Source organism: Aspergillus pseudonomiae (genome assembly GCF_009193645.1).
Source record: "Aspergillus pseudonomiae strain CBS 119388 unplaced genomic scaffold BDV37scaffold_64, whole genome shotgun sequence".
NCBI lineage: Eukaryota > Fungi > Ascomycota > Eurotiomycetes > Eurotiales > Aspergillaceae > Aspergillus > Aspergillus pseudonomiae.
In genome coordinates, this window is record NW_022476056.1 from 70,861 (window position 1) to 94,994 (window position 24,134).

The following is a 24,134-nucleotide window of genomic DNA, read 5'->3' on the forward strand; positions in this document are numbered from 1 at the left end:
TTTTTTTTTTTTTTTTTTTTTTTTTTTTTTTTTTTTTTTTTTTTTTTTTTTTTTTTTTTCTTTTCTTTTCTCTTTCTCTCTGTCTTTACTTAATCCCCTTCCATAATTATAGAAGTATTCACTCTTGACCAACACAGGGGAGACTGTCCGATTTTATTTTCTTTGTCATCTGCACGATATGCACACTTGTTTATAGATTAACTCCCGTATAGTTGGATGTCCTTCTCTTTGGGCGACCCATGGTTTATCCTCTCCACTACCCGCACGGCAACCCATGGACAGCATGCCGTTGGAGTCCCAATCATATTCTATTTTGATAGACTTTATCATCTGTATTCACATTACGGTAGAATCTGTGGCAACAAAGGACACAATCTTTCCATATAAGACAACAACGAGAAACCCCCCAAGGACTTAGGAAGGCATCTGTTGCAAGAGTCAGTCTTTGGATTCATTTACAATATCATTGTGAGACATTGGGGAAGGAGTCCCTCTCTACCCCTGACTCGAAAGTTTTCACAATCCTTTCCCTCGATTTGGACAATGCTGGATTCCAAACTACGAAGTAGCATTAGCTTATTGGTGTAGCTTCACGCCTCATTCGCTTCGGGCCAAGACTGTGGTTGAAAGCGAACAGCAATGAAGGGAAGAAAGAAAAAATACAAATAAAAATAAAAGAAAAGCCCTGATATGTGGCTGGTCTTCTCCTTTCTCCTGTTTGTTGACATTCCAGTCGTCCTCCCTTGAACCTGCAGGATTTATCCCTTGCCTTGTTGAACCAAAACCAGTAAAGAGTACACATCACTTTGTCTTCCCATAAGGAGACATACTCTGTGTACGTGGCTGAGCTGGTTCAAATAGCTTGACACATGTATTGTGAACGGAGCAATTCCAGGGTGCATTCTGCAATACAATGCAGGTCATGCAGTCAGCCACGATGTCGGGATTCGACAGTGTTGACATTTTTCCGTCTCCAGGGGTTTGATGTGCATCTACATTGGCGAGCGGCACGTGCTTGGATTGAATCAATAAATCTTGATTACTACTCCTACTAGTCCATCAGTAGCGGCCCGCAACCCTTGTATATACCATTGAGAGAACAAGAGGTTGGGCATGACCACAACAGAGGGAACACAAAAGATAGTAAGTACTCACTAATAACGCTTTTATAATCATCAAATATGTCACATTTTCATGTATTGACATTGGATCTCGTATTATCCTGTGGGTCCCGCAGCTCAATTCCCGACGACTAGTTCAACTCGAGGAATGCCCGTTCTTGGACTCAGATCTCCCTGTTGATGTTTGCTACGCTTCCGGCCGACATAGCATTGCATGTACATACCTGATTCTTGGCTAACATGAGACGTGTTTATTTAAGACGCTTAGAAAACTCTGTGGAATTGAACACCATGTTCCTCAATAAGTCTTTCTATCTACTTTCTAGAGTGGGCTGCAAAAATGGCGCCTTTGAAATCCCTCGTGGCGTTGCTTGGTGCCAATCTGCTTCCTTCGGCATTGGCCGAGCTTGTTAAATTCGAGGCGAATCTGACTTGGGCGAAAGGCTCTCCAGATGGCAACCTTCGAGACATGATTTTTGTGAATGACCAATTCCCGTCCCCTTCGTTGATACTGAACCAATATGATGACGTGGAGGTATGTGTTTGAGCTTATATATATTTATATATATCTCCCCTTTCATCATTGTCCGCCACATTTTTCGGTTGACTAATCTTCCATAGTTCACGGTGAATAATCAGATGCCTTTCAATGCCACCGTGCATTTTCATGGGATAGAGTATGTACAGCACTGTGGCCACGTCTTTACCATGCATCCTTATGCAGAGCTGGTCGATGGCGGAGTATCTAACTTGATACAGGCAACTGAACACCCCGTGGTCGGATGGCGTTCCTGGCTTGACCCAGAAGCCTATTTTACCTGGAGGCACATTTACTTACCGATGGACCGCCACAGAATATGGCACGTATTGGTACCATGCCCACGCCCGGTCTCTGATGGCGGACGGTCTCTACGGAGCTATTTGGATAAAGTGTGTACTGAGATGTCTCTCTATCTTATGAAAATAACTGACATGATAAGTCCCGCTCCTGAGATCCCACAGCCGTTTCACTTGATATCCGATGACGAAAACGATATTGAAGCCATGCGCAAAGCAGAACAGGACCCTAAGCTCGTCATATTATCGGACTGGTCACATTATACCTCAGAAGAATACCAAACTATTATGGAGGAGAGTGGGGTAGATCTTTTGTACGAACCCCGTTACTAGAGCAAATAGGGTATTTGACTGACAATAGTCTATCAGCTGCGTTGACAGTATTCTGATTAACGGGCGAGGGCGTGTGCATTGTCCTGGAGCTGATTTCATCAACAGCCTTCAAACGATCTATTTGAAGGAATCTATCGATTACCTGCCGCTAACAGATAAAGGGTATGTTGTTATCCCCTTAAGAAGAGCCCATATATCGCTAATGAACGATTGGAAGGTGCTATCCCAAGATCTACAAGACCCAAGGAAGCTTCCCTCGAAACGACTCAAAGGTCCCACCCGGGCTAGAGTCAGGCTGCATCGCCACCGCTGGGAGTCATGAAATAATTGAAGTTGATCCAGAGGACGGATGGGTCAGTATGAAGTTCATTAGTGCCGCATGGCTTAAAGCCTTTATCGCATCTATCGACGAGCACCCTATGTGGATCTACGAGGTTGACGGTCATTATATTGAGCCTCAACTCGCACACACTATGGTGATGTACAATGGCGAGCGCTACTCTGCAATGATTAAACTAGACAAGACGCCGAAAGACTATACGATTAGGATTCCCGACACAAATGCGGATCAAATCATCGCAGGCTTTGCCACTTTGAGATACAAAGGCGGTAATCATGTTGAAGATTCCGAGCCCTATGTCAATTATGGTGGATTAAACACCACCGCTGACGTGATCGCTTTGAATGAGAGTCTTTTGGTGCCGTATCCTAGCATCCAGCTTCCGACGGCTGCCGACCAGCTGATCAACCTCACCTTTGGTCGGCGAGAGTCGGCGTATCAATGGACACTTGAAGGGAAGCAGCTGTATGACGTTATGGCCAACTACGACGATCCAATTCTATATAACCTGACCGCGAAGGAGAACTTAGCCGACAAAGTCACCGTTCAAACTCAGAATGGAACCTGGGTGGATGTTTTGCTTCAGGTTGGTATAATGCCGGACACCCCACCTATTCAGGCGCCCCATATCATTCACAAGCATTCGAACAAAGCCTTCATCGTCGGAGAAGGCGATGGGTTCTTCAACTGGACGAGTGTCGCCGAGGCAGCCACGGAAAAGCCGGAGCTTTTCGAATTTGAGCGACCGCGGTTGCGAGATACTTATATGGTACTGGGTCTACTCGGTCCAAGATGGATGGTCATTCGGTACCAAGTGATTAACCCAGGTCCTTTCCTCATCCATTGCCATATTGAAACACATCTAGCCAATGGTATGGGGGTTGCTTTACTTGATGGCGTCGACGAATGGCCGGAGGTTCCACCGGAGTATGCTCTTTGAAGGTCGCATGTCTTTCCGATCATCTATGACTAATCATTGCTGCCCTTGCATCATATCTGTATATAATGATATAATACGTAATTTGACTTCATATCTGATTGTTCGAGGCTCAAATGATTAAGAAAATCATCATTCTTGATAGAGTTTTAGCGGAACCGCTCTATCGGTAGCCATGGTTTAGGGCTCGGATAGCAAGTAGATGTAACGTGAGAAAAGTGAGTCTAGAGAAGATCCATCTTTTTTTGTTTTTATTTTCCATTTTTTCTTTTCTTCTAAATGATAGAATGATTCCACCCTGTTTCCTGTTGTTCGACTTTTCCGTTGGTCCGATGTTACATGGTATTTGATATGAGATTATGGGTTTGTTGATAGCATGGTAGTATTCGGCAATCGGCACATAGTTCACTGGTGCTGAGGCGGCGAGATTGATTCGGTTTGAATACATACGAAATGCCCTAGGGCTGAACTTCTAGTGAACTTATATCATACTTAATCAATACAGCATAACTAGTTCAACTCGAATCGGGCACATCCTATATGGTAAACAAGCAATCTTGTTCCAAGTCCTGGCTGTAGCTAGTAGATCTCCAGGTATAAAGCGTAGAAAAGGTAAACTGAATACACTGGCCCCCGGCTCTGGCCATTCGCATTTATCAAGCAGCTCAGCTAAGCCACGAGCCACAGCATGTTTACAGAACGAAAGCAGGGAATGCGTGTTTGTCTTTGGGGCTGGAACGGGGCTTGAGAATGCCACGTGACCACAGGGGCTATCTTCACGATTGCCGAATGCGGCGACGACTCCCGTTAACGTTGCAACGACGAGAACAGACTTTGCCAACAATTCGTGTCTCCCAATGCATTTGAATCAAGACCAATCATTTATGTCATTGATCGATGTCCTGCTTGCCTGGACAAAGCTTGCTTGTCGGCTGTCTGTGCCCAGGGTCTGGAAAACAGAGTTTGAAACATCCACCTCCTTACGGTAGAGACGTAGCTGGCCTGACGTGTACCGCAGATTCTCTCTCAGGGAGGCAAATTCTTGAGTCTAGAATTGTATATATACAGTGTCAACATGACTCAAGGTGGATGTCAGCGAGCTCAAGAGCGTAACGGTAGGATTCGACAGATGGGCTGTCAGACCATATTGGCGATTGACGATCCAACTCCAATGGAGATGAGTCTTATCGCTTGCAAGATATGGTCTTGGCCTCCCAAGAATAGTAAAAGGCTCTAGAAGGTTTTGACAATGTTACCTCATTCATTTGGCTGGAAACGAGCTTGAGGTCGGCCATTGAGTGATCGGTGGAATGCTCGGCCAAGTTCTTCGCATGCCGTAATAGAGGCATAGTCCCCACTGTCGCATGTGGTAGTAACTCTATCTTCGTATAAATCATACTTAATATCTAGCCAATCGCTTTGGGAAAACAATCTGATCAGCATCTTTGTGACTCTTGACTGGCACCTTTTTTTGACCCAACATGGAGGGGCCACGCGGCGTCTATCTCTTCGGAGACCAGACAAGTGATTTCGACGCCGGCTTACGTCGCCTCTTACAAGTAAAGAATAACACAATTGTTGCATCGTTCTTCCAGAGATGCTTCCACGCTTTGCGCCAAGAGATCGCGAGGCTTCCACCATCTGAACGGAAGATCTTCCCCCGGTTTACAAGTATAGTGGATCTACTGGCGCGTCACCGGGAGTCAGACCCCAATCCGGCTCTGGAGAGCGCGTTGACCTGTATCTATCAACTGGGATGCTTCATAAAGTACGTACAACTGCAGATCCTGACCCATTCGAACGTGCCTGACCTGAGATAGCTACTACGGAGACCTTGGAAACGTGTATCCATCTGCTTCAGATTGTCATCTAATTGGCCTGTGCGTGGGTCTTCTTAGTTCCGCAGCGGTAAGCTCTGCGACCAATGTGGGAGAATTGATCCCGGCTGCAGTTGAAGCAGTGGTGGTAGCTCTCCGACTTGGCCTATGCGTCCTTAAAGTTCGAGAGCTGGTGAGCTCTGACCAAGCGTCGTCCACAAGCTGGTCAGTTTTGATTTCAGGGATTAGCGAGCAAGAGGCTTTCCAGCTTATAGAGGAATTCACTGTTGAACGGGTAAGTTAATTAATCCGAGATAGTCCGCGGGACAGAATGTTCTAATCACCGGGTAAAGGCAATTCCTCCTTCATCCAAACCGTATCTCAGTGCGGTGGGATATAACAGTATTACCATTAGCGCACCGCCCAAGGTCCTTGATGATTTGATTGAAACTAGGCTGTCTAAAAATTACAAGCCAGTGAGGGCGCAAATCCATGGTCCTTACCATGCGGCACATCTATACGACGGCCGAGATGTTGACAGGATCCTCGAAAGCTGCCCTAATGAGGTGGTTGCAAACTACACACCCCGTATCCCCGTACTCTCAAGTACGACGGGAAAACCGATAGAGGTCGAAAATATGAAGGATCTACTTAGGGCCGCCCTTGAAGAGATTTTATTACGTCAACTCTGCTGGGAGAAGGTCACAGATGCCTGCTCTTCCATAGTAAGAGCTGCTCGTCATCAATCATGCAAGCTGTTCCCAATTTCAAGCACCGCGACACAAAGCTTGTTTACAGCTCTTACAAAAGCTGGGATAACCGACATCGAAGTGGAAAATGGGCTCGGAGATTCTGCCACGAACCCGAAGGACAACCGAAACATCAGCGGCAGGGCCGACTGCTCCAAGATAGCTATCATTGGCATGTCTGGACGATTCCCAGAAGCTGATGGCACAGAGAGGTTCTGGGACGTTCTGTATAATGGTCTCGATGTACATCGGAAGGTTCCTCCAGAGCGTTGGGATGTTGATGCCCACGTTGATCCTACTGGAGCAAAGCGTAACACCAGCAAGGTTCCGTACGGATGCTGGATAAACGAACCAGGGTTATTTGATCCCCGCTTCTTCAATATGTCGCCACGTGAAGCGCTCCAGGCAGATCCCGCTCAAAGGCTTGCATTGCTCACTGCCTATGAAGCTCTCGAAATGGCTGGCTTTATTCCCGACAGCACCCCGTCGACCCAGAGGGATCGGGTCGGTCTTTTCTATGGAATGACCAGCGATGACTATCGTGAGATAAACAGTGGTCAAGATATCGATACATACTTTATCCCTGGTGGCAATCGTGCTTTCACACCTGGTCGGATAAACTATTATTTCAAGTTCAGTGGGCCCAGCGTCAGTGTTGATACAGCCTGTTCTTCAAGTCTTGCGGCTATTCACATGGCTTGCAATTCGATCTGGAGAAACGACTGCGATGCCGCTATTGCTGGAGGTGTCAATATATTGACGAACCCCGACAACCATGCCGGTCTTGACCGGGGCCATTTCCTGTCCAGAACCGGGAATTGTAACACATTCGACGATGGCGCTGATGGCTACTGTAGAGCAGATGGAGTGGGTACGATCATTCTCAAGCGGCTGGAAGACGCTCAGGCAGATAACGATCCAATCCTCGGTGTGATCAATGGGGCCTATACCAATCACTCGGCAGAAGCTGTCTCGATTACCCGCCCTCATGTTGGCGCACAAGCATTTATCTTTAATAAACTGCTGAACGATGCGAATATCGACCCCAAAGACGTCAGCTATGTTGAAATGCACGGAACCGGTACTCAAGCTGGGGATGCAGTGGAAATGCAGTCGGTCTTGGATACATTTGCCCCCGACTACCGCCGTGGACCAGGACAGTCCCTCCATCTTGGTTCCGCCAAAGCAAATATTGGGCATGGAGAGTCAGCATCTGGTGTAACTGCACTTCTGAAGGTGCTTCTAATGATGAAGAAGAATACCATACCCCCTCATTGTGGTATCAAGACTAAGATCAACCACAACTTCCCCACGGATCTCGCACAGCGCAATGTCCACATTGCCTTCCAACCTACACCCTGGAACCGACCAGCCTCAGGAAAGCGGCAGTGCTTCATCAACAATTTTTCGGCGGCTGGTGGAAATACCGCTCTTCTGCTGGAAGATGCTCCAATTCCTGAGGTTAAGGGACAGGATACTCGATCTGTTCATGTTGTGGCTGTGTCGGCACGATCCCAGAGTGCACTCAAAAATAACATCAACTCTCTCGTAAAATACATTGATGAACAAGGAAGGTCATTCAATGTAAGCGAGGCAGAGTTTATTCCAAGCCTGGCATACACTACCACAGCACGGCGTGTCCATCACCCGTTCCGTGTCACAGCCACCGGATCCAGCTTGCAGGAGCTGCGTGACTCCCTTAACAACAGCTCTCGCCAGGAAAGCTTCAGCTCTGTTCCTGCGACGGCCCCTGGAGTAGGGTTCGCGTTCACTGGCCAAGGAGCCCAGCACACCGGAATGGGAAGGCAACTGTATGAAAAATGCTCCCAATTTCGGACAACAATGCAGCATTTCGACTGCATCAGCCGAAGCCAAGGATTTCCTTCAATCCTTCCTTTGGTTGATGGAAGCGTACCTGTGGAGGAGCTGGGCCCTGTCGTGACACAGCTCGGTACCACGTGTCTTCAGATGGCTTTGGTCAAATACTGGGATTCACTGGGTATAAGACCTGCATTCGTCCTTGGGCATAGCCTTGGAGAGTTTGCTGCCTTGAATACAGCAGGTGTATTGTCGACTTCCGATACTATCTACCTCTGTGGTCGTCGGGCTACGCTCCTTACAGAAAACTGCCAGACTGGAACGCACGCCATGCTGGCAGTCAAGGCTTCATACCCACAGGTCAAGCAGTTGCTGAAGGAAGGTGTGGATGAAGTTGCCTGTGTCAACTCACCCAGTGAGACCGTTGTCAGTGGCCTTACCGCCGATATCGATCACTTGGCTCAAAGGTGTTCCACTGAAGGTTGGAAGTCTACTAAACTAAGGGTGCCGTTCGCTTTCCATTCTGCGCAAGTTGCCCCAATTCTTGAACAGTTTCAAGAAGAAGCCCAGGGTGTCACGTTCCGTAAGCCGTCGTTGCCGTTTGTCTCCTCACTTCTGGGAGAAGTCATCACAGAATCTAATTACGATGTTCTGGGAGCTCAATATATGGCGAAACAGTGCCGGAGGTCGGTGAACTTCCTTGGAGCGCTGGAGGCCACCAGATATGCGAAGTTAATGAATGATAAGACTGTCTGGCTTGAAGTTGGTGGCCATACCATTTGCTCTGGTATGATCAAAGCAACATTCGGCCCTCAAGTTACCACCGTGGCGTCTCTTCGCCGAGAGGAGAATGCATGGAAGGTCCTCTCCAATAGTCTGTCGGCCCTTCATTTGGCTGGCATTGAGATTAATTGGAAAGAATATCATCAGGATTTCAGCTCCAGCCACCAGGTGCTCCCGCTTCCTTCCTACAAGTGGGATCTCAAAAACTACTGGATACCCTACACCAATAACTTCTGCCTTACCAAGGGTGCTCCTCAAACTGCAATTCAAGCTGCACCACAAGCTACATTCCTGACAACTTCTGCACAAAGGGTTGTTGAGAGCCGCGACGATGGTAAAACAGCGACTGTTGTGGTACAAAATGACATCGCTGATCCCGAGTTGAACCGTGTTATCCAAGGCCACAAGGTCAATGGAGCCGCACTTTGCCCATCGGTAAGTAATACATGCATGACCAGACTATCATTATAACCCAGCCACTTACATTCTGTACAGTCACTTTACGCGGATATTGCCCAGACGCTTGGAGAATACCTCATCGAGAAATACAACCCTGAGTTTAAAGATCTTGGTCTCGATGTGTGTGACATGGTCGTGCCGAAGCCACTCATCGCGAAGGGAGGGGAGCAGCTCTTCCGAGTCTCTGCTACTGCCAACTGGGCTGAAAAGAAGGCTTCAGTTCAAGTATATGCTGTCAATGCTGACGGCAAAAAGACCGTGGACCATGCGCATTGCACGGTGAAGTTCTTTGATACCAGTGCCTCCGAGCTCGAGTGGAAGAGGATCTCGTACTTGGTCAAGAGAAGCATCGACAGTCTTCACCAGAATGTGGAAACAGGGGAGGCTCACCGTATCCAGCGAGGAATGGTGTATAAGCTTTTCAGCGCGTTGGTCGATTATGATGACAACTACAAGTCAATCCGCGAGGTTATCCTGGACAGCGACAACAATGAGGCCACGGCTCGTGTCAAATTCCAAGCGCCGCCAGGCAATTTCCATCGAAACCCATTCTGGATTGACAGCTTCGGTCACCTGTCTGGTTTCATCATGAACGCGAGCGATGCGACCGATTCTAAGAGCCAAGTATTTGTTAATCATGGGTGGGATTCGATGCGTTGCCTGAAGAAGTTCTCACCTGATGTCACTTATCGCACTTATGTGAGGATGCAACCATGGCAAAACAACATTTGGGCTGGAGACGTCTACATCTTTGAGGGTGACGATATCATTGCTGTCTTTGGAGGTGTCAAGGTTGGTACCTCACTACTGCTTTTTGGTTTCCCTTTTACTGACATGATGAATAGTTCCAAGCACTGGCACGCAAGATACTTGACACCGTTCTTCCCCCTGTTGGAGGCTCAAAGGCACCGATTGCAGCCAAATCACCACCCCCAGCTCCCACTCAGAAGGCCAACACAGCTGCCAAGGCCCGTCCCAAAGCGCCCGTGCCATCCAAGTCCTTCACCAAATCTTCTGGACCGAGTGTGGTCGTACGCGCACTCAGCATTCTGGCCCAGGAAGTTGGTCTGGCAGAGTCTGATATATCAGACGACCTGGTGTTTGCGGACTACGGTGTAGATTCGCTCCTCTCCCTAACAATCACTGGCAGGTATCGTGAAGAGTTGAACCTCGATTTGGAATCTTCTGTGTTCACCGATCACCCAAGCGTCAATGACTTCAAGCGGCTCATCGCCCAAGTGAGTCCTTCAGAGAGCCATGATGGATCTTCCAGTGAACAAGAGTCGAACTTCTCTTTCAACGGTGGCGAGTCTTCAAGTGCAAGCACTCCTGAGATCACATCACCGCCGAATGAGAAGGTAGCTCAGGTCGAGCAAAACGACACCATGAAGGGAATTCGTACCATCGTGGCGGAGGAGATCGGGGTGTCCGCGGAAGAGATTGACCCTGAAGAGAACTTGGGAGAGATGGGAATGGATTCGCTTCTCTCCCTGACTGTTCTCGGAAGAATACGAGAGACTTTGGACATGGACTTGCCAGGGGAGTTCTTCATCGAAAACCAGACCCTCAATGATATAGAGGTGGCTTTGGACCTAAAACCCAAGACGGCCGCCCAGCCAACTCCCATGCCAGAGCCAGTCAAGTTCTCTGACGCTATCCATGACCTTCAGCCAAAGCTTACTCAACATCCCAAGGCCACATCCATCCTGTTACAAGGAAACCCCAGGACAGCAACAAAGACGTTATTCTTGTTCCCCGACGGCTCCGGCTCAGCTACATCCTACGCCACCATCCCGGGACTCTCTCCCGACGTCTGCGTGTACGGACTGAACTGTCCTTACATGAAGACACCTGAGAAGCTCAAATGCAGCCTGGACGAACTCACTGCTCCCTACGTAGCAGAGATTCGTCGTCGGCAACCGAAGGGTCCCTACAGCTTCGGCGGCTGGTCAGCAGGAGGCATCTGTGCATACGATGCAGCACGCCATCTAATGTTCGAGGAAGGCGAGCAAGTCGACCGCTTGCTTCTCCTTGACACACCATTCCCCATTGGGCTCGAGAAGCTGCCGCAGAGATTGTACGGCTTCTTCAACACGATCGGCCTCTTCGGCGAAGGTAAAACGGCACCACCCTCCTGGCTCCTCCCTCACTTCCTCGCCTTTATCGACTCCCTTGATGCATACAAGGCCGTGCCCCTTCCATTCACAGACGCCAAATGGGCCAAGAAAATGCCCAAGACCTATATCATCTGGGCTAAGGACGGTGTTTGCGGGAAGCCGGGAGACCCCCGGCCTGATCCCCCGACGGACGGTTCCAAGGATCCCAAGGAGATGGTCTGGCTTCTCAATGACCGGACCGACCTGGGGCCTAACAAGTGGGATACATTGGTCGGACCTGAGAATATTGGTGGAATCACGGTAATGGAAGATGCTAATCATTTTACGATGACGAAGGGCGAAAAAGCGAAAGAGTTGTCTAATTTTATGGCTAACGCCATGGCTTAAAGATTGATGAACCTGATTATATTCTCTTTTTATTATTATATTGCACTTATTTTTCTCACTCGTTTATATGGCTTGGTTCTGTCGTCGGTCTCATGTTTTTGATACACAGGGATTAAAGCACTGTCATACAATAACTAATGTACGGTAATAATTGTATGTAATTAATCATTTATACATTTTGGAACCACGAGACATCTTCATGTAGCATAAACAGTACTAAAACAGCCTATATATTGACTAATCGCTGGTATTGGATGCTAGGGCAGTAGAACAGGACGAAAATTGCAATAAAATCGAGCAATGTAGCCATAAGGATGATGTACATTGATAGATAGAATCCAATTCAAAATCTAACGTAGACAACTTGAGAAGGGGCGCAGGGTCCAAACACAAAAAAAAGAGATAAAAAAAAGAAGGGAAAAAGGGTGCAGGCATACAAAACGCCCAGACAATGCAAAGTCATTGACGAAAGAAAAGCATCGGATTCACGCCCCTTCTATGTAAACGTCATAGCACGCAAGAATGAAATCGGTGGAGTCGCTGCAACGTGATAGTAGTTCCACTTAAATCGGTGGGACTGATGCAAAAACAGGTAAGAGCCTCTTAAACAGGCATATCGGAGCTGAACCTCAACGCGCTGCCACGCCCGTTATGACTATTGATTCCTGGGCTCGTTGGGCGACTTCCAGCGGCCAATCTCGGACTGCGAGGTTGAGTGCTCGTCGAGCGGGTAGAGGGACGGTTCTTGCGGATTTCCCGCAGCTCATCTTCTTTTCGGCGTAACAGATCTTCACGAGATGCTAGAGCAGTTTCCAATTCAGAGATTCGAGAGAGATGCCGTGCCCCGTCGTTCTCTATATTGATCTCTCGTAGGCGACTAGCATTACCAGCAACCTTATGCTTTAATAACTCGTTCTCTTCTCGAAGTTGGCGGACCTCGTTCCCGGCTTGAGCCGCCATATTAGAAGCATTCTGGTACTGCTCGCGAGTGTATTCGGCTTGCTTGGCCTCGTATTCTGCCTTCCGTTCCAAGCCGGAATTTTCTTGTGTGAGGCGCCGAATATCTTCCCGAGCCATCTCCAGCTCTGCTACAGCACCTCCTCCAGTTTTGATCTCCCCCCTGGCCTGCTCGAGATCATGCTTTAGCTGGGTACGCTCATCCTTTAGTTTGCCAATATCCTCTCTTTGCTTTTCAATTTTCTGCTCTGACGTGACTTTATATTCGGCTAGCTGATCCCGCTCCCGGCGAATTTTATGGAGGTCTTTAGTTCGAGTTTCATAGCGATGCTGGAGCGACTCGAGTAGTTTTTCTCTCTCCTGCAAACGGGATTGCATGTCGGTTAATGCATTCTGGAACTTCTCAAGTTCAGCCGCATGTGCTGCTCTCATCTGCACGAGATTCTTCTCCAATGCATGCAGACCGCTATCCAGGGTTTGACTTGGAAATTTCGTTGATTCGGTAAGTTGCGTATTATCCTGTGTCATTTCCATCCTTGGCCTTTTAGCCGTATGCTCTCCCGAGTCTTCCACAAATACACGCTTTTGAGCTTGTGTGTTGGGGTTTGGAGTACCGGCAACAGTGGTCTGGGATTGAGCTTCAAGTTGAACAGATAACAGCTCATCCGAGCTCACGATGTGCAAAGGTTCAATAGAGGTTAAAGGCCAGCTGAGGCTGAAGTGATCTGAAGAAAGCCAAGGCAATATCTCTTCCACGTCTTCACGTACACCAAGGGCATCGTCTTGCAAATCACCTACTATATTACGAAGACGAACGGTATATTGGATAATCGACTGTAGGCGTTGAAGCTCTGGAGGATCCGGGAAACAAAGCTCAATGTGCTCACTGGAGTTTGAGACAAGGAGTCGAATAATGGGAAGTAGGTTGCCATGACGAGCAAAGGTGGTTCGCATATGCTCGACCGAAGGGCTCTTCACATTTAAAGACGAGTCCAGTGCAATGATTGCAGAGGGTGATTTATAAGTCTCAGTTATCCCCTCACTATGTGTAGATTGGATCCCCAAACTCAAGGAACCTTTCACCAGGGAAACCTCCAGATTGGTACCAGACCCCATTTCCTCACGAGGTCGAGTATATGCGAGACCTTTGCCCATTAGGTATCGCTCAACCACTTTTTGGGTTTTCTCTCCCTGTACCATAATCACCAGATGGATATCCCGGTTACATGCAACTTCCACAAGGTAGCCTAGGAATAAAAATTTTGCGCTGGAGTATTCAGCCCAAGCTGCCTCCTTTCTTAGATCTGAATCCGAATCTTTGATATGCTCTGCGATATTGAGGTCGGGGTGCGTGGTAACGTTACTTAGACTTCCTAATATCTCGCGCATTCTTGACACAAGGCGTTCTTGCCCGTTAGACATCCCTGAAGTACTGGGCCCTCTAAGAAAATCCCGAATACCCTGGGTTTCATCCATCAGGACTCGTTCGTAGTCATCTTTGACTCTGGAGTCCATTGGAAGTGGCACGGCGAATTCAGACGGACCGAGATGTACTGATCCGGCAGGGACTTCTTCGGTATGGGTGACCGTCAAGGCACTTGGTTGAATGGTTTGTATGCTTTGTTCTTGATGTGACATTTCTTCAAGTGGTTCCGATGAAGCGGGATTCATTTCTGGCTCAGTGTGATGAACAGTGGGTTCCTTGTCAACTCTAACACTGAGAGGTGCGGCTGTTTCGGGGACGGATACAGGCGCTACGGGCTCGATATCTTCCACAGATGATGGAGTCACGCTCACATCAATAGCCTGTAGAGAATTCGCTTTTGCGCTCAACTGGGCGTATGCATTTCTCATTTTCTCCCTCGGAGTTGCTCCTTCATACTGACTATACTTCTCCATGGTTTCAGCCAACGACGGTACTTCTTTCTTTTGGTTATGGTTCTCCATGCTTCCAGTAGACATCATGGATACTTTATTACTCTGCCGTGCAGATGACGGTCTCTGGCCCCGGGGTTGAATGGGAGAATTTATGGATCCCTGTGATGTACTCGGGTTTGATTCTGATACAGTAGACCTCAATCGATCAGTTTTAACGTGGCCTTTGGAGAGACAGCTCCCAGACAGTAATAGCTGTGATACCAAAGAACTAAGCCCAGACCGATAGCCTCCTGATGAGGGGGTGTGTTGTGAATCGAAACGTCTCGCCAAAGGATACTGGAACGACTTCTGGCTTTCTAAAACGGCCAGCGTATCAGATGGAGTTTCTGCGATTCCATCCACTTTTCCACAGGTTGGTGTCCCAGATGGCTCTTGGAGGATGGGCGATGCAGTTGACTTTGGCTGTTGAGAACCTTGGGCAGCCTCCGGCGTCAATAGATTGCCAGATCTTGATACTTCACCTTCACTAGCAATAGTTGGAGTGCCTCTGGGACTACGTGTAGTCTGTGTTGCAAGATAACCTTGGACTTCACCAGGAAGTAAATACTCCGATGGAATAGCAGTACTCGGGGTATACTCAAACACACATGCAGCCTCAGACAGTGGGGCTGCTGAGGGAATGGGTCCAGTTAGGTCACTATGGCAGAGTGTGGGGACTGCAATAGGCGTCGTTCGCTTTGACTCTGGGACTTCAGACCATCGATTGGCCTCCAGAGCTGGATGTGGCTCAGATACAGAATCAGAAGCAACAAATAATGGCGAGCCCTCACGTGATTCCAAACGCTGGTCAGAAGAGCCGACGGACTTTGCACTATGACCTTGAGAGAATCGAATTGCTGACTGTGTTTCTGAGATTTCAGTCAGATGAGTATCGGCCTGGAACTGGCGATGTCTCTTCTTCTCCTCCCAGACCTGAATTGCAGCGTCGTTGGCGTGTTCCTTTGGCTCCTGGTTATTGTATGCTTGTTAGGTGACACCCACATTCAGGGAGCCTCCTTTAACTATATGGGGTAGTTTATGTAGACTGTGCTCAACTTACCCAACTAGGCGACCAAGGCCCTTCCCAATCAATAAGATACTGAGACTCTGTTTCGTCAAGGATACAGTCGATATACCATTCGTCCTCGGCTAAGGCAGAACTTTCGTTGTTGTTTTCTTCGTCACTTGATATGATGGGGTGCGTGTTTTTGAGCCTCTGTTTCTTATATTTATCTGATGAATAAGAGATCTTGCGCTTGCGCCACATTATGCGCGTCCCGAGAGCATCGCAGAGGTGAAGCAATCCATAGTGGGAAGATGATGTAACAAAGTCGCAGTGAAGAGAGATGTAAATGGTGACTACTATTTAGGAAAGTAAGCGCTTGTGGAAGTGAAACGTGATTTGCACAGAGCGCAACAATGAAGAAACTGGAGAAGTGAATGGGAGTATGAAATTCGGTCTGAACTCGGACGACGGGGGATAGCTGCACGGATGATCGCCGACACGTGATATCTTATCAGTGCCCAACTCCACTATGACGGGTGTTTCGCTCTTTCCTCGGTATGGAATGATCTACTACCTGTATCAAGCAGATGCGTTCGACATGGCTCTTAAATTTGTCATCTATTTCTAGTAATGCCCTGAAGGCAGAATACTCGCGGTCATGAAAGTTCGACATGTTGCAAGCGTGCTGTTAGTCGTTTCTTTCTCCGTCATATTCATAAATAACGTCACGCCTCCCAGTTCTTCATCACTCGTTGACCTAGTTGTAATCTCCTCTCTCAAGTTCTCGCTGACATCAATCCCAAGGCCCGTAAGGTTCTACTCTACTATTATGATCGGAACCGGATCCTGGTCGTCAAAGCAATGCTGTGTCCAGATCACGAGATCACTATTGGCATCTTTCGTGAGATGGCCAATGACCAGCTGTTCGCTATGCAGGTTAAGAGCGAGGGCTTGATTCAGTCATCGCCAGCGACCAAGCTTGGGAATTGGGACCAAGGAACCAGACGCCTGTTGGGGACCTGATGCCATTGGCGACATCAAGTTTGTGCTTGAAGTCGGGATTTCAGAATCCGCACGACGGCTGGCTACTGACGCTCGGGGCTGGCTGGAGACTCCCGGAACTACTGTCACGACTGTCGTAACGATCTCACTAGGCAACTGCAATAATGATAATATGATCGAAAAGCCGATTACAATCAGTGTCTACAATGCTTATCCCATCGGAAGTCGCAGTGTGCCACACAGTGCCTTCCAAACCGCATCAGTCTCGATTTCTCGTCCACCTGGAGCAACTATGCCCACATTGTTGGCCAGGTAGCGGGGTACATGCAGGACAATAAGGTCGTATATGGGATTATGTCCACTTACAACGAAACAAGTTTTTTTGCGCCAGGTGCGCGACCCCGTTATGGGTTGGCTATTGGAGTATAGCCCGGCTGTTCGACACCATCATACGTACAGTTATGGTTTTGAAGGAACCATTCACACAGGCGGAGACGCTAACAGATGAAATCCGCCTCAACTTGGATATGTTTATTGGTCACTCACCTAATGGAGGCTCAGAAGGCGACATTGTCCTGACGAAGAACTTCTTGGATTTGCGGGAAAAGTTTGGCGCCACCAGCGGCTGCGGCGACAGAAATAGCTCAAGAAACATGACCAGAACTAGTATAAGATGTATGCGCCTGCCTCCACAGCCACAGTTCAAATAACGGTCCAGGTATGTCAGAGCAGCAGCGGACCAGCTGAATGTCCCCAGATTCTATGTGTAATATCTAGTATCTAATAATCTAGTAGCTAATTTAGTATCTACATATACGTCAATCAAAGATGTGCCTGCTCTTTTCTAAATGTCTCAAAATCATAGCCCAGCTGCTCGATGCTTTTGAATTTGTACCGCTCATCCCCCTTTCCAACGAACGTTCTCCTAATCTCAGGAAACAACTGTCGCATCCATCTCTCCCTCTCCCCCCAGTAGTTGCCCTGTTTACCATTTCCGTTGTCGGTCAACCCTTGGCGCGGTTCAGCCCTGCCTGCCCATTCGTATAGTAGATTCATGTAGTCTGCGTCCAATGGGAAATGCAGAAGGTGAAATGCCGTTCCACCCCCCTTTTTAATGACAGTGCCATCCTCCCAAGCCTTCATTTCGGCTGCATCTGGGAGAGTGAGTCGTCCAGACCAGACACGAGCGAAAACAGCAGCCTGGTTCTCAGACACGGGAAAAGGTATTACCCTCTGGGGGAGAACAGGAAAAACGAGTGTGGGGTTGTGGATATAGAACAGATGTTGGTAGGTGTTCAACACCCTCCGTCCATCCGCAATAACAGGAGGGTCCAATGACGATAGAAAGGGGAAAGAGTACAAGTAGCCAGTGCAAAACACGATTGCATCGACATCATCCTCAATTCTACCGTTAGTGAAGCGAACCGCCCTATTGTATTCGGTTGGTGGTAAGAATTCCACAATTTCTGGGACGTAATCCTTGTCTGTGGCGTTGGACGGCATCAGATATGACTCTGTTCGCTGTGACGCGATCACTTTGCCCTTGCTCAATCTGTTTATTTGATTGCCAATATCGACTCCTGATGCAGAACTTCCCACAACGATCACCTTCTTCCCGCGGAAAGGCTCGGGCGAGTCATACAACTTGGAATGGGAGATAATGCCCGGGTAAGCCTCATTCCAGATCTTAATACCCGGTATATCTGGAGTGTATGGGACATCATAATGTCCACTAGCCACAACCACAGCATCATATGTATCGGTCGTGTCGACCCCAGTTCGCAAATTCTTCGTTGTTACAGCCCAAGCATTTGCTCTATAGCCACTAGATTTGACACTCACAACTTGGGTATCAAGACGAATATAATTTTTCACATCTTCTGCGTATTCGTCCAAATACTTCTTCACTGTAGAGTACTTCGGCAACACTTGGACATCGGGGGGAAATGGCTTGTCCCCATAGGCCATTAACTCCTTTGGAATGTTGGTATCCAACGTACTATAAATTGGGGATATAAAAGCTGGCTCTAGCGGCCCCTCGGTTCCTCCTGTGTGATGCCATATCGGCTCATCGCCAGGTTCATTCGGGTCAAGTTGCGGTACAAGCGTTGATGTGCTCTGTTTGAGAGCCGGTGGGGTGTAATTCCACACCCCACCTGCAGAACTTCTCTTCTCGAAAACATCAATCTTGGTGAAGTATTTCTCTGCAAGAAGATACCTGATGAATCGTGAGTGAGACAATTTCAAGATGAGCGTGGTACTCCAGATTTGCTTCATACTTCACAGCTGAGAGGCCCGATGGCCCTGCACCGATAACAGCTACCCGGCGGATTTGCTTTGAGATTGTCATGCCGGGCGTCAAGTAACAGCAAGAAAATTTGGCGTCAGGTTTCCAATTCCTCGAAGTAGCTTGGTTGATGATCAGACAATTGGTTATTTGTTTTGAAATTAAATCACCCCGCCGGGCAATGTCGTGATCTACTCCTAGTACTCCGTACTCCGTACTAGATACCACTTTAGGTTACTGTCTAGCATGGGGCTCGGATAACATCGCAAACCTTGGGATAAACCAGGGTTTGGAATTAAATGAGATAAACTTGTTTTCTTTTCTTCTTAATTGATTATAAACTTTATCGACTTACTTGAGAAAAAGCTCCGTTAACGTATTACGCTATGTAACCATGTTTATGCGGTTACATGAAATACACAAGTTTCCTTCTTCTGATTCCCGAGGCCGGGGACGCCATACGTAATTTTACAGCTCCGATACTGACCAACGCTGTTCCGCAAGCTCTAGATTGTTTGTCAGGTGATGTCACCCGTACTTTTGCTCTCGCCGCCTTTTGAACACAAGCTATCGCTAAACAAAACCACTTCTATCTTTATTGTGAATAATAATCCGTCAGGTTACATAGCAGGGGTTTCGGGGCAATGCAGTAGCCATCAGTGATGCTATACCAAAGGTGTAAATCCATTAGCAGCTGCAGTGATGGATGCTAACGAGCAATTTCCGACCTCTGAACCCTTACATGCGAATCGCATCCCTATCGCGCAGCTTTCCCCAACGCTTGAGCGCTTCCCCAAGAGCTCGATCCATGCATCCGTTACTCTTTTGTGGCCCTATTCATCATCGACAAAATCCCTCAGCCTCTTGTTAGCAGAGCCCGACTTTCGCTTGCGTCACTCAAATGGACAAGTAAAGACAGTTTTCCACGGGCATATCGCAGAAAGTGTGGCTAAATCTCAAATTGGAATCGGCGATATAGTTTATTTAAGTCTGAATGGAGCGAGATTGTCGGATAATGTGACAGCACCTGGAACCCCTGGCAAAAGCGTGGCATGGGATATACATTTCGATGATCGTGTGTTTCTCGAGGTACTGCGAGTGGAAGTCCTCAAGAAAATGTGAGGATCTCACTGACAAAGCGTACAGATTTGGCGCTCATCGAATCATTTGTCAACTGTGAAAGTCGACCCTCCTACCCCCTCACCAAACAATGATACTACAAATGCGCCACCGGCTACCCCCATTTCCAAGGGCTACGATCGCTCTGATCAAAACTTCTCGATTGATGGGTTGAGCTCATGGCAGTCTCCGGCTTTTCTAGGGCGATCGCGCACATCTTTGGGGGGCCTAGCTGATTCAGCATTGGACCCATTCGCCGAGGAGGATGGGTTTGTTCCCGGGAAAGGAAGAAAACGCCCTAGGTTCAGTATGCGCAGCAACGAGTGGCGAGTAATCGATGAACCCGAAAGCCCGGGTGAAAGGGGCGAAGTTCCGGACTGGACACATATTTTCGATGAAGATTGGGAAAGCGAATCAGAGCATGGCCCCGAGGACGCTGCCGAAAAAGAGGAGAGGCCATCGGATGCGACTAAAATGACAAGCCCTGAAACAGACTCGAAGGGGGTATCTCTTACTGTTCCAGTCTCAGAGGCTGATGTTGCCATGGAAGACGTTTCGCCGGCATCTTCTAGGACAAGTCCGGAACGACATATCGCTCAGGCCGCAGACGGGATAAGGCTTCCTCCACCTGGTGTTTCTGGAATAGCCAGATTCTCGCGCAAGAGGGGTGTTCTAAATTACTCGGCCCATCTTCCGATAGAAACTCCTCGTCTACACCCTATTCCCTCTCCCGGACTCCCTATTCCTTCGCCGCTCGTTACTATGTCAAACAGTCCGCAGGGCTATTTTACACCAGTCACAGCCACGCCGCATTCTCATACCAGCCAGATACCCACAACATTATCTCAAGAGGTGACAGATTCAGAGAATGAATTACCTGGTGCGCAGCCGGATACTTCGCAGAGAGCGAAGTGTAAAGGGACACCCATTACTTCAGAAACAGAGGATCGCGCAATTGATATTTCCGAATTCGGAGCAGAGTCAAATGCTACGAAGATTACCCTTAAAGCTACAAGCCAGCCACATACGATGGCCAATACTGGGTCAGAAGAGCTATCACCAGACGAGGACTCAAAAGTAGCAGCTGAACCTGTCAAAGTCGACCAATTTACCCCACGCATATCTGAGAAGGATACGGGGAGACTTGATGGACATATAGGAGACACTGATCAATTGAGAAGCCCAAAGAGAGAAGGAAAAGAGGTTGAGGTCGACGAGAACTGCATTGACGCTCAAGTAGAAGCTGAATCCGAAAAAGACAAAGAAGAAACGCATCAGGGGGAAGAAATGGTCAATGAGGACAAGCTTGAAGATGATGGCCAACAAATAAAACGTACCAATAGAAGTCTTGTTTCTGGGGACACTCAGGCAAGCGGTGTATCCAGGATGGTTGAATATGGTCCTACTGGAAGCGGAGAGGAGGATACAGAGACACTGGAGACATTGAGGAGCTATCATGACTTGGCTACTAAAAGCGAGACCAACCCACCAGAAATGGATCGTGGGGATCAAACGGAAGCTGTTCATGCAGGAGTGAATGAATGGGAAAGGGAAGGAAGTGAAGATGAATCTGAAGAAGAGCTTGGAGAGGAAGAAGAATCGGAGGGGGAACAAGCTCAAGAGATCAAAAAGACAGACAGGGAAGAATATGCAGACAACAAGGAAATAGAAAGGAACGGCTTGGAAGGTGAATGGGATGATGAAGAGGGATGGTACGAAGAAGAGTTAGAAGAGGAGGAGGAGGAAGAAGAAGAAGAGGAAGAAGAAGAGGAAGAAGAAGAGGAAGAAGAAGAGGAAGAAGAAGAGGAAGAAGAAGAGGAAGAAGAAGAGGAAGAAGAAGAGGAAGAAGGAGAAGAGGAAGAAGAAGAAGAGGAAGCCGAGGATATGTACGAGGATGAATACGACGATGGTGCTGATTCTGAGATCATATCAGATCAAATGAGCGTTGATACGCCCACCCAGCCGCCTGCCACCAAGAAAATACATCCGGAGGTCATCGTACTAGACAGTGACAGTGAAGATGAAGTTGCGACTGCTTCTCGGGCTTACCCAATGACCTCATCAAGAAAAGAAGCCAGCACACAGGAGATCGAGTCATCCGAACCTGAAGCATCTGCTTCCGAAGAGGGTTGCCTAAGGTCCAGACGTTCGCACAACTCAGAAAGCTCAGAGGATGAAGAGGGCGAAGATTGGTCCGACGGAAATTCGGAAAGTGAGCAGCTGATGGATAAGAATGAAGAGATGGTGGTGGATGAGTGTGAGCAAGCGAATGGTGAACAGCAAGGAGCTGGGCATGCTGTATACGAGGTATCTGACAGCGGAAGGACGAGGGACGAGAAGGTGGATGAGGAATACCAAGCGGAAAACAAAGCAATTGAAGAACCTGAGCTCAAAAGGGGGCAGGTGTCAGTATCACAGCCCACGGATATTGGGGGTGCGAGCCCCGATACTCATGAGCAACCATCGCCTCAGCATCATCAAGAGGAACATACAATCGAGACACCATCTCATGTTTCCGACTCGGGGAATCTTGATCATCACTCATTTATCATGTCATTCGTTCAAGAACCTCATCACGACTCGAGAAATGCTTCACACGAGCTGGAAACAGTGATCGATCCGGAGTTGCAAAACACTGGGCTTGGTAAAGAACAAGTAAAGAAAGAGGCGAAAGAAGAGCCTCATTCAGATTCTGTTCATGCTGAGCCTAGGACTGGGGTTTTCGCAAAGATATCTGAGGCGGCCCAAAATACTGCCCAAAGCTCGTTTCTTGACGGTACTTCATTTTCACAAGCATTGCACGATTCCCATGAGGCAGTTTCGGAGAGGCCTCCGCAATTGCAGCATTTGGTACCAATGGATACTCAACTGGTAGAACCTGGTCCACCTTCTATGGATTTCACTGCAATTGGGATACTTCCTACATCTGAACATACACAGGGAAGTATGACCGCGCAAGTCCAAGGCCAAATGCCACCCGCCATTCAAACTACAACATCTGCGCCAGCGGAACGACATGGCAATCTCGCGGAAGATGTTGAAAACGAAGCACGTCTTGTCTCTACCCCGCAGGAGGGACAGGATGAACTCGAAGACTTTTCCGGGAATGGGGATGTGGGAACACCAGCATCTTTCAGTGGAGGCCATGGCCAAGAAGATGAGCTTTATTCAGATGATGAATCCGTTGGAGATCCAGATGAGGTCCAACTCATTGGAGTAGACCGCCATTATCCCGGCCTGCACAGCAGGCTTTCCTATTTTGCTCCGTTAGCAACGCTTGTCGACCACTATAATGCATTAGTAGATACCATCTCCGTTGTGTCGGAAGTCCAGCCCGTGTTTCGGGCTGCATCAGGAAAGAAGGATTTTATCCTAACCCTTCAACTTACTGATCAATCTATGGCTGGAGCCACGCTCTATGCCCAAATTTCCCGGCCTTCCAAAGTAGCACTTCCCTTAGTGGAAGAGGGGAACGTTGTCTTGTTACGCAACTTCAGAGTCAAGAGATTCAGCCGCTCGATAATAATTGCCAGCGTTGATACTAGTGCTTGGGCTGTTCTCAAGGGCTTGGATGATAAAGCACTGGCTCATGATCCTCCAGTTGAATACGGGAGCGAAGAGCAGGCCTGTGCCACTGATCTGCGCCAATGGTACCAAGAAGCTGGCATGGCCATGGTGGCAGATAACCAACTACAAGCCTCTATTAACAGGGAAAGTAGAGAAGGGACACCCACTAGCAGCGCTGCACTTAGCGATTCAGGGAGCATCGACTCGACACCGCGCGACATGCGCGGTGAATCATCTTTCTCGAGCCGGGGTTCACGGCGGGGCAAAAGGTCTCATCGGAGAATAACCATCCATGAGTTAAGGGATGGAAGGAGATACACTGAGGTTGGCTCGCCGTCTGGAAAAGAGAGTATACATGAACTGCGAGACGGAACCGTCTATGCCAATTTGTGAGGAAGACTTGTGTATCGTATTGGACACATCTTTTCACGCTCGACCGGTTGTTGAGCCTTACTTTTAAATTTTTGTATATAAACCTTCATGATGAGTTTACCGGTCTAGGTTTTGCTTGGACTGAGAAATGAACGACACAATTTTTGTCTACGGCCTTTTAATGGCACAAGAAGATGGTACTCGCCCAA

The 24,134-nt window shown here is 48.2% G+C and overlaps 8 protein-coding genes across 8 annotated transcripts; 5 read left to right on the forward strand and 3 right to left on the reverse strand.

Annotated features, from left to right (window-relative positions):
• Positions 1 to 1,420: 1,420 nt before the first annotated feature.
• On the forward strand, positions 1,421 to 3,571 carry BDV37DRAFT_296253 (multicopper oxidase; the record flags this gene model as incomplete). Its single annotated transcript, XM_032090073.1, has 6 exons — positions 1,421 to 1,656; positions 1,743 to 1,798; positions 1,881 to 2,051; positions 2,102 to 2,261; positions 2,320 to 2,453; positions 2,509 to 3,571. Exons 1-6 carry the CDS (start codon positions 1,462 to 1,464, stop codon positions 3,569 to 3,571), a joined length of 1,779 nt encoding a protein of 592 aa, XP_031938727.1. The 5' UTR covers positions 1,421 to 1,461.
• A 1,478-nt stretch (positions 3,572 to 5,049) lies between these two features.
• On the forward strand, positions 5,050 to 11,698 carry pksP (polyketide synthase alb1; the record flags this gene model as incomplete). The annotated part of the gene is made up of 5 exons (XM_032085101.1): positions 5,050 to 5,336; positions 5,389 to 5,680; positions 5,739 to 9,170; positions 9,231 to 9,986; positions 10,040 to 11,698. The coding sequence occupies 5 exons, from the start codon at positions 5,050 to 5,052 to the stop codon at positions 11,696 to 11,698; spliced, it is 6,426 nt and encodes a 2,141-aa protein (XP_031938728.1).
• A 139-nt stretch (positions 11,699 to 11,837) lies between these two features.
• On the reverse strand, positions 11,838 to 12,217 carry BDV37DRAFT_181569 (uncharacterized protein). Its single transcript, XM_032079492.1, has one exon. It carries the CDS (start codon positions 12,131 to 12,133, stop codon positions 11,936 to 11,938), a length of 198 nt encoding a protein of 65 aa, XP_031938729.1. The 5' UTR covers positions 12,134 to 12,217; the 3' UTR covers positions 11,838 to 11,935.
• Positions 11,838 to 15,997, reverse strand: BDV37DRAFT_254980 (uncharacterized protein). Its single transcript, XM_032082688.1, has 2 exons — positions 15,633 to 15,997; positions 11,838 to 15,541 (listed from the first exon to the last, which is right to left on the reverse strand). Exons 1-2 carry the CDS (start codon positions 15,837 to 15,839, stop codon positions 12,302 to 12,304), a joined length of 3,447 nt encoding a protein of 1,148 aa, XP_031938730.1. The 5' UTR covers positions 15,840 to 15,997; the 3' UTR covers positions 11,838 to 12,301.
• Positions 15,998 to 16,169: 172 nt separating this feature from the next.
• BDV37DRAFT_254982 (uncharacterized protein) lies at positions 16,170 to 17,462 on the forward strand. The gene is made up of 3 exons (XM_032082689.1): positions 16,170 to 16,265; positions 16,383 to 16,922; positions 16,958 to 17,462. The coding sequence occupies exons 2-3, from the start codon at positions 16,905 to 16,907 to the stop codon at positions 17,288 to 17,290; spliced, it is 351 nt and encodes a 116-aa protein (XP_031938731.1). The 5' UTR covers positions 16,170 to 16,265; positions 16,383 to 16,904; the 3' UTR covers positions 17,291 to 17,462.
• Positions 17,347 to 19,122, reverse strand: BDV37DRAFT_296257 (putative flavin dependent monooxygenase). The gene is made up of 2 exons (XM_032090074.1): positions 18,860 to 19,122; positions 17,347 to 18,798 (listed from the first exon to the last, which is right to left on the reverse strand). Exons 1-2 carry the CDS (start codon positions 18,928 to 18,930, stop codon positions 17,403 to 17,405), a joined length of 1,467 nt encoding a protein of 488 aa, XP_031938732.1. The 5' UTR covers positions 18,931 to 19,122; the 3' UTR covers positions 17,347 to 17,402.
• Positions 19,123 to 19,484: 362 nt separating this feature from the next.
• Positions 19,485 to 20,142, forward strand: BDV37DRAFT_181590 (uncharacterized protein). Its single transcript, XM_032079493.1, has one exon. The coding sequence runs from the start codon at positions 19,570 to 19,572 to the stop codon at positions 19,987 to 19,989; it is 420 nt and encodes a 139-aa protein (XP_031938733.1). The 5' UTR covers positions 19,485 to 19,569; the 3' UTR covers positions 19,990 to 20,142.
• Positions 20,143 to 21,776: 1,634 nt separating this feature from the next.
• BDV37DRAFT_254985 (uncharacterized protein) lies at positions 21,777 to 24,072 on the forward strand. The gene has a single exon (XM_032082690.1). It carries the CDS (start codon positions 21,871 to 21,873, stop codon positions 23,944 to 23,946), a length of 2,076 nt encoding a protein of 691 aa, XP_031938734.1. The 5' UTR covers positions 21,777 to 21,870; the 3' UTR covers positions 23,947 to 24,072.
• Positions 24,073 to 24,134: the final 62 nt, after the last annotated feature.

What these genes read in the sequence shown, in the direction of transcription:
- BDV37DRAFT_181590 (XM_032079493.1), top strand. Translation starts at nt 19,570, where the DNA reads ATGGATGCTAACGAGCAATTTCCGACCTCTGAACCCTTACATGCGAAT.
- BDV37DRAFT_181569 (XM_032079492.1), bottom strand. Translation starts at nt 12,133, where the DNA reads ATGCCTGCACCCTTTTTCCCTTCTTTTTTTTATCTCTTTTTTTTGTGT.
- BDV37DRAFT_254985 (XM_032082690.1), top strand. Translation starts at nt 21,871, where the DNA reads ATGTACGAGGATGAATACGACGATGGTGCTGATTCTGAGATCATATCA.
- BDV37DRAFT_254980 (XM_032082688.1), bottom strand. Translation starts at nt 15,839, where the DNA reads ATGTGGCGCAAGCGCAAGATCTCTTATTCATCAGATAAATATAAGAAA. An exon ending in GGCCTTGGTCGCCTAGTTGG is followed by an intron (nt 15,542 to 15,632) that starts GTAAGTTGAGCA and finishes TACAATAACCAG; the next exon opens with GAGCCAAAGGAACACGCCAA.
- BDV37DRAFT_296257 (XM_032090074.1), bottom strand. Translation starts at nt 18,930, where the DNA reads ATGACAATCTCAAAGCAAATCCGCCGGGTAGCTGTTATCGGTGCAGGG. An exon ending in TCGGGCCTCTCAGCTGTGAA is followed by an intron (nt 18,799 to 18,859) that starts GTATGAAGCAAA and finishes ACGATTCATCAG; the next exon opens with GTATCTTCTTGCAGAGAAAT.